Source organism: Periplaneta americana, chromosome 1 (assembly GCF_040183065.1).
Source record: "Periplaneta americana isolate PAMFEO1 chromosome 1, P.americana_PAMFEO1_priV1, whole genome shotgun sequence".
Classification (NCBI taxonomy): domain Eukaryota; kingdom Metazoa; phylum Arthropoda; class Insecta; order Blattodea; family Blattidae; genus Periplaneta; species Periplaneta americana.
Window position 1 is genome coordinate 6,996,952 of NC_091117.1, and position 8,921 is coordinate 7,005,872.

The 8,921-nt window shown below is 34.6% G+C and overlaps 1 protein-coding gene across 2 annotated transcripts in view; it reads left to right on the forward strand.

Annotated features, from left to right (window-relative positions):
• Nucleotides 1-7,238, forward strand: part of LOC138702882 (uncharacterized) — a 51,658-nt gene extending 44,420 nt beyond the window's left edge. Inside the window, exons 12-13 of one of the 2 annotated variants that reach the window (XM_069830297.1) lie at nt 3,624-3,777; nt 6,211-7,238. In XM_069830297.1, the coding sequence (XP_069686398.1) occupies nt 3,624-3,777; nt 6,211-6,465 (409 nt within the window). In that variant the 3' untranslated portion in view covers nt 6,466-7,238. The remainder of the gene's footprint in view (nt 1-3,623; nt 3,778-6,210) is intronic. The other variant, XM_069830376.1, reaches the window with a different exon arrangement.
• The last annotated feature ends 1,683 nt before the right edge of the window (nt 7,239-8,921 follow it).

Genomic DNA, 8,921 nt, shown 5'->3' on the forward strand with positions numbered 1-8,921 from the left:
TAAAGATTCATTTCTACGATATACAATCGCTTAACCCAACATCTAGCATATGCAGATGATGTGGCCATAATTGCAAGAACAAAGGCAGCACTATCAGGGTCACTACAAGAATTTGAGGAAGAAGCGAGGAAGCTTGGTTTGGAAAGAAATGAAAGAAAAACCAAGTATATGAAAACATCCAGAAGCAGGACAATGTGGTCTTTCATCACCATAATTTTGAAAATTGTACAAGTTTCAAATATTTAGGTACAATGATTACAAACAATGATGATATATGCTCAGAAATAAAGACAAGAATAATGGCCGGTAATAGATGCCTGTTTGGGCTTGGAAAACTATTTAAACTCGGTTCATTATCCAGATCTGCAAAGAAAATAATTTATAAAACTATTCTAAGAGCAGTGGTTACATATGCTAGCGAAGCTTGGGTTTTAATAATAAATAACGAAAATATGCTAGCAGTTTGGGAAAGAAAAGTCCTGAGAAAGATATATGGTCCCCATTTTGAAAATGGTCAGTTTAGAAGTAGAACAAATAAAGAACTAACGGAACTGTATGGAGAACAGAGTATAGTTTCCTTCATTAAGAAAGGCAGACTTAGAAGGTTGGGACATCTTGAACGTATGCCAGAAGGCAGACTACCTAAACGGGCATTATATGGACACCCAGGAGGATTAAGGAAGAGAGGAAGACCAAGGCTGAGGTGGCTTCAGGATATGGAGGATGATCTGCGGAGAGTTGGATGCAAGAGATGGAGACAACGGGCTCAAGATAGAGATGAATGGTTTTTTTTTAATTTTATTGGGTTATTTTACGACGCTGTATCAACATCTAGGTTATTTAGCGTCTGAATGAAATGAAGGTGATAATGCAGGTGAAATGAGTCCGGGGTCCAGCACCCAAAGTTACCCAGCATTTACTCGTATTGGGTTGAGGGAAAACCCCGGAAAAAACCTCAACCAGATAACTTGCCCCAACCGGGATTCGAACCCGGGCCACCTGGTTTCGCAGCCAGACACACTGACCATTACTTCACAGGTGTGGACTGAATGGTTTTAACTGATTAAGGAAGCCCAGGCCCTTCATGGGCTGTAGTGCTAATAATGAATGAATGAAAGATTCATTTCTGTGAATCAATCAGTTTCTGAGTTAACAAAAATATTTCGAAAAATTTACATATTTGAAAATGAAATATGTCGCTCAATTTTTCAGAAAATGTATGAAATTTTTTTTGCAAGACCAGTGGCATATTTAGAAAAACATCACGGATTAGTTTTACTATATGCGACATTTTTTTGAACACCCTGTATATAAAGGGGTTAGAATGGTATAGTCCTAAGCCACACAGACAAAATTTTATAGTAGTGTATGTTAAAGGTTTAGAGTCCAATGTTATTAGGTGTGGTATTATAATTTCTTCAGTGTATACTTACGTCATTTGTTGAGTAATTTTTATAATATTATAATAGTAGCTTTTCCATAATATGTGTAAGAAGTGAACTCTCACAATGTTAAAAGTGTGGCTTTGGACTATCTCATTCCCACCCCTTCATATATCTCTCTCGTCTTAGAAGTTTCTCGTATTTTCGACTAGTTAAATTCTATATCCATTTTCTAAGCCATCAGAGTGTTTTTTTTATTTATAAAAAAGTTTTTGTATTTTGTACGTTTGGGATCTAAATTGAAAAATGAAAAATAAGTACATAGTGCCATTACAAAATAGACACTTTACCGCATCTTTATAAATAAAAACATAGTTTATGAAAAATGTTTAAAATATTCCTTTTTTCACAGCCTATAACTTATTGAATTTCTTAATAAAATTAAAAGCAGGAAAGCTACAGGCAGTGTTGCATACTTTTCACTTGTCCTGTAGAAAACTGCAGGGAACAAGTGATACACAAAATGGTGAAACCAGTTGATAAAGCAAGTATACACAACTGACATGCAAATCATTTCTCAACAACCAAATTTCTTGGCTTACAAATCGATAATGTGTTAAATTTGAAAAATTATATTAAAGAAATTACCTCTAAACTAAATTCAGCATGTTTTGCTATTAAATCTCTGCAAAAGATAGTAAATATCAATACCTTAAAAACAATATACTTTGCATACTTCCACTCGGTAATGAGTTTTGGAATAATATTCTGGGGAAATTCCACAAATAGTAACAGTATATTCCTGCTACAAAAAAAGAGTAATTAGAATAATAGTAGATGCCAAATCTAGGGAATCGTGTAGGTCTATTAAAAAAAAACTACAAATAATGCCCATGGCTTGTCAGTATATCTTTCCATTAATAATCTTCTCCGTATATAATCATGAAAACTTTGTAACTAATTCAACAGTTCATAGCATAAATACACGTCAAAAATGACTTTCATACTCCATCGGCAAGTCTATCGTGCTATCAAAAAAAGAGTGTGTTTTATGGCAGTAAAATTTTTAATAGCTTCCCTATGGATATAAAAAATCAAAGTCAAAACATAAGATTATTTAGGGCCATATTAAAGAAGTACCTGATTTCTCACTTTCTATTCTGTAGGTATTGTATTGTATTGTATTTATTAACATTCCATGGTATTAATACATTGCTTACAGCTAGAATATGGAAGAAGTCAAAAAACTTAATACTATTATAAAGTCTTAATTTATAGTCACAGTCTAGATGAAATATATACAGAAGAGATTTACAATATAGTCTACTAGTACAACACAAAGTTTTAGTATCAATTTCATGAAGTGTTATTGAATGTCATGAATTCACCTACAGAATAGAAGGCGTGAGAAATTAGGTACTTCTTTAATTTGGCCCTAAATAATCTTATGTTTTGAGTTTCATTTTTTATATCGATAGGGAGGCTATTAAAAATTTTTACTGCCATATAACGCACTCCTTTTTGATAGCACGATAGACTTGCCGATGGAGTATGAAAGTCATTTTTTGACATGTATTTATGCTATGAACTGTTGAATTAGTTACAAAGTTTTCACGATTACATACGAGGAAGATTATTAATGAAAAGTTATACTGACAAGCCATGGGCATTATTTGTAGTTTTTTTAAAATAGTCCTACACGATTCCCTAGATTTGGCACCTACTATTATTCTATGACATTCAACAATGCTTCATGAATATTTCGATACTAAAACTTTGTGTTGCACTAGTAGACTATATTGTAAAACTCTTCTGTATATATTTCAACTAGACTGTGACTACAATTAAGGCTTTATATTACTATTAAGATTTTTTTCTTTTCCTTTTTCTTTTTTTTTTTTTTTCCTCGTTTGACATGTTCCATATTCTATCTGTGAAGCGATGTATGAATACCATGGAATGTAAATAAACACAATACAATATGATACAAAGGTGTACAATAAGCCTACTTAGACTGCAGTGTGTAAGGGATGCTCTTTCTCTCCCTGTACATTCAGATTTGCTGTGATTTAACAACGAATTTGATATTTTAATTGTGTCAAGTAGCACCGAAACAGCTGTAAGCCTCACATGCTTACATAATTAATACGAGTAAGATCGCCATTTAATCAATTATGTATATTCAAGTGTTAAAAGTAGTGTACGAAAGATTCAACATGGATTTTAATTGTGTTACATAAGGCACGTGTACTTCTGGGACGTGACGAAGAAGTGGGAGTTCCTGCTGGCGTGCACAGGCATCACCCCTGATGGCAGACCGTTGCCTCTGCCACTCCCAGATTTCCAAATCTCTCTGGACGCCAGAGCTGCAGCAGATCACGTCAAAGGAGACTGGGTGAGTAAATTAACAATCGCAGATAGTTCGTCTTTCTTCCTTTACTAAGGTGACCAGATGTCCCATTTGGCCAGGACAGTTCTGATTTTTCCTGCCAGGTTCAGCCGGGATGGATGTTCTGGTTTATCCAAGTCAAATGACCAATGATCTGACTTGTAAGTGAAATTGCTTAACTTTCAACACTAGTGAATAGTTATGAGTAGGGACCGGATTTTTGGGTTTTTAGAAAGTCCATTTTAGGTTATTGGAATAGGTGAAATAGGTTCTTTTTTTTTTTTTTAGATTTTTTTGCCCAAATTATGAAATCAATCTTCTTAATGTATCCAGCTGTTTGCTGACAACATAAAGTCCACTATAGTCCACTGTAGTCTATTCAGTTGTTGTTTTTCACGAGAAATGAGGGGTATTTTGATGGGTGTTCATTATAGATGCCTGTTGCTAGCAGCCAGAGTTGGGGTGTAGTCAATATATACTGCAGGGCTGTGTCTTCTGCAACTGGTACTGATGATTTTAATTTACTTCTTTTGTGGTTTATGGATGGACAGTATAGAAGAATGTGTTCCAGATCTTCATCATGATTATTACACCACAGACAAGTAGGATTATCAGAAATGTGAAATCGGTGTAGGTACAATTGAGTGACAATGTGACCTGTTCTGGCTCTTGTTAAAAATGTTTGAACATGTCTGGGCAAGTTTTTGTACATTTCCAGGTCATTTGGTCTCTTTTGTACAGACTGTAAAGTCTTTCCTTTGTCAGAAGAGAGCCAATTGTTGATCCATAGGTTTGTAAAATGAGACTTTACTGAAGCAAAAGCACTGGATAGAGATATCACTTGAAGAGGTCTTGGTTGCAAATATGTTGCCTGTTTTGCAATATTATCGACTTTCTCGTTTCCAGGTATACCACAATGACTAGGTATCCATTGAAATGTTATTTCCTTTTGGAGTTCTTTTAGTTTACGTAGTTGTTTTTGAATTGGAATAATTCTATGTGCATATAGGTTTGGTACATATTTAATTATATTAAATATAGCCCCCTTGGAGTCGGTAAGTATGCAAATAGATTTTTCAGAAATTTGAGTAGCACACTGAAGAGCAGCATCAATAGCTAGCAATTCAGTGTCAAGACTGGAGGAGGATGAACATGGTATGAAATAACTTTCTTGATATTTTGGAATATAATACCCTGCTCCTGATGTCCCATTATTAGGATTTAGAGATCCATCTGTGTAAATTTGAAGGTGATCCTTATATGTGCTGCAGAGTAGTTCAAGAAAGAAGTAGCAAAAATGGCCTTATTGTTAAAAATGTACACTTACAGTCAGTTTTAAATAACATAACTTTTCTCTCGGTGGTAAAGTTGAAATCATTTCCAATCCACTGTCATTCTCTCTCTCTCTCTTTTTTTTTTATGAGGGTTGAATTTGCGTCATACCAATTGTGTATAGATTGGTAAAAGAGGTTATAAACTGGTTCTACTGGTTTCTTTCTTATTTTCAGGATTAAAATTTAATTTTAAATTATTGTAAACTCATTTTGATTTTTTTTTTTTTTTTTGCTTAATGTTCCATTCCCCCCCCCCCCTATCACATTTCTTCTTTTAATTCTTTCATTGTCTTTTTTTTTTTTTTTGAGACGAGGAGGAAAGTTGCGTCAAATCAATTGCATAAATACTGGTAATAGTACATTATGCAACGAGCCTATATTGGTAGTAATTAAGACGCGAGTATGTTTATGAAACGAGCGCAAGCGAGTTTCATAATTTTCATACGAGCGTCTTAATTACCATTATAGGCAAGTTTCATACGACTTTTTATGCTCGACCATATTTCTAACTTGAAATTATTCATAAGTATTCATGTTATTATTATCTGACTGGGGAGCGGAACTGACCTTGTGTAATATCTCGTAAATTGTGAGATGTGCGCAGACGCGAAAGTATTGATTTTTTCCGAGAAACAAATATGTCATTGACCTTGATATAATCTAGAGAGAAAATAAACATTAATCTTGATATAACCTTGAAATTGAATTAGACATTGAAAAACGAGATGACAAATTGAATTTATTTGAATATTATTTACAAATAACGCTAATTAGTATAGTAACAGAACATAACCTTCTGCGACAGTATTGGATTTCCAGCCTCCATGACGTTTCGCTAGTTGTCTTTCGATTGCATATCCGAGAATAATCAATACTTGCGCTTTCATATTGTTACAATGGTGTTTTCTGATTGGTGGAACACCTGAACTTTAATGAATAGATGTACTTTAATGAGGTCTGTTAAAGGGCTGCTACCAGGTGTATAATTACTACGTTTCGGCATGGTCGAGCATAAAAGAGCTTATAAGCAGGCTCTACAGGAAGTTCTCTGGTGCCTGGGTAGTACTTGATGTTTGTCAAATTTGGATTAATTTGGCTCTTGCAGGTGAGTGTGGTGAAAGCGAATTTCCCACACATGGCGCCTGTCGACAGCCGCTACTCCGATACACCAACCGGCTTACTGAGGTTCATCCGGGCCTGCGTGGAGGATCGTTCCAAGATGCGGAGCCCCAAGATGCCACCCCTCCATCATTTCTTCCTGTCTGCATTCCCTGCCTTGCCCCTCAGTCTGTACAGATTGCTGGAGGAGACGGATTGGCTGTCCCACCCGGTCCTTGTACACTTCACTGATTCCTTCTAAGGGCTTCCAGAGCTACACATGCTTGTCTTTCTGAGAATGTTATGTAATGTACAATTGTAGGCTTATCTGCATGTCCTGAAATGATCACTTATTTTTTTTTAACTGGAATAAATTAGTTGTTGAACTGAGAAATAATTTCTAGCAACATAGAAAGACAAGTGAACATTCTTGAGGAAAAAATTCTCGCATGGAAGTCTAAACTTATCAAATATTTTCATATATCATTAGCATAATAATTAAGTTTTATTAATAGTTACGAGTGTTTACCGTTTCTCTATCTTCATGAATTTATTCTGATCAAAAAGAGAATTGTTGATAAGCTACAGAAAATATTCTTCTTCTTACTCTGTAAACAACTGATGTACAGTATTTTATAGCTTTGCTACTGATATATTTAAACTTTCATTTCCACCTCATGTCAGATCTATTCAGAAGAAAGGATTAACCCCCCCCCCCATAGCTATCCAAACGCAATTTCAGGCTATAAAAAAATAAAATCACTTCACTTCGTAAAGAGAATGAAATATAATGGCGTTTCAGTCTTTTGATGAGATTATTTCTGGAAGATCAGCTCAAAGGGTAATGTAAATAATTAATAAATTATAATGTGTATATATTAATGTATTTTTAGTATTTCTTTTAAAAATTTCTTATACCCATATATGTTTTTATGTAACTTTGAAGTCCAGGTGTAACACACCAAATATAAAAACGTTGTAGTTTAATTTTATCTTAATATATGAACTAATATTCAAATCTATTCGACGTGATGTAGTTTGTTTACATTTAAGAAAGAAATTTGATATTTATTGTATATTAAATTATTATATCTGAATATTTTCTACATTTGACAGTGTTACTTGTATAAAGAAATAAATAAAATAAATAAAAAAGGCATGACTTTTTCTTGAAATCATGTGCAAAACAACATGAGGTTTAGATAAAAATAATGAAGTAAAGGGATTCATAGGATCTGTTTTTAAGAAACTGGCCGAATTTATTGAAGTCATTAATGTTAATTGCATATAATTTAAGTTTTGTTGTGTTGTGTTTGTTTTTTATTCCCGTGATGCAATTGCTTTGTGGCCTTACTGGCAAAAGTTGGTATGGTAAGTGTTGTAACTGGGATATTGCAGGCTTACTATTTGGAGCGAGGGGTTGTTTACCAAAATTTACATGTAATATCCTTAAACCCTTTAAAATTCCCTTTTATGAGGTTCAGAAGATTGTAATGGAAATTCTGAAGGTCTCTTCAAATTATATACTATCATTTCAAAGTGTGCCATGACGTCACTGTTGATGAGTCAGCGATTTGAAGCAAGTTTCAGCTTTTGTGTCAGAGAAGTTGCCTATTAATCAAGGCGTTCAATCTGAACTTGAGAACGTGTACAGTATAACTTGAACGTCATAGCAACAGAAGGCGGTCTGTACGGTCTGTGTGCTACCATAACCTCCTTCGAACTGTGTTTTGCGCTGCCAAGTTGTACGCAGAATATTTGTTGTCATCGGTTGTGTACAGTAACATTCCACAATAAAAATCAAATGCTCCGTGTCCATGTTGACCGTCGAAGTTAATGTCAACAAATACGTAAGTAATCGGCTTAACCCTCTCCCCATATCCCGACAGTAAGAAAAAACTCACCTCAATATATGTTTCGAAACAGTTCACATTCCTGCCAATACCGGCGTTACCGTACGTATCAGTAAGAATTCTTCTGAATGAACACTGTACTTGCTAGGCAACTTCTCTGGCACATAAGTAATACACCTCTGCGGAAGTGTAGGAAGATTGAATTCTCTAGGCTCATCGATTAGCCACATGACGGCATACAGCGAGCCATGGCACACTTTGAACTGAACATCCAGTATATGTTAACACATAAAGTTTTGTTTTAATGTACAAATCGAATCAGTATTTTGCCCATTTCATTTCCCTTTATCTTTTATATTTTGTTAATTCCGGATCCCAGTGGTCAACCTCACTTGAGGACGGATGATTTGAAATCTTAGTAGTTTCCTATGTATTTATCAGCTTTTTCCAGCAAGCCCACAATATGATTGCAGACACCACTCAAGTAGCTAATCTCAATTTAATTACGAACGATAGAGTGAAGTTTGCAGAAAATATTAATGTTATAAATTTGTTGGATGGTCATGTTTGTAATATTGAATCTGTGAATATCTTCATTACCAGTATCAACTATCAACTATTAACAATCAACCAGAAGAAAGTTTATGACTTTGAAACTAGGGATGATTTCACATCTCCCAAAAAATCTTTCAGGACACAGGTTTCATCTGAACCTAAGTAAACTGGAATTTCAGTACATAACAGATATAAGATGTTAAGCTTGGCTTCTAATACAACCGAATCTAAGAACTTTATGAAAATCCTCCAAATTTTGCATTAGAGATTTCTAAAACCAAGAAACCACCACATATAGTAATAATACCGG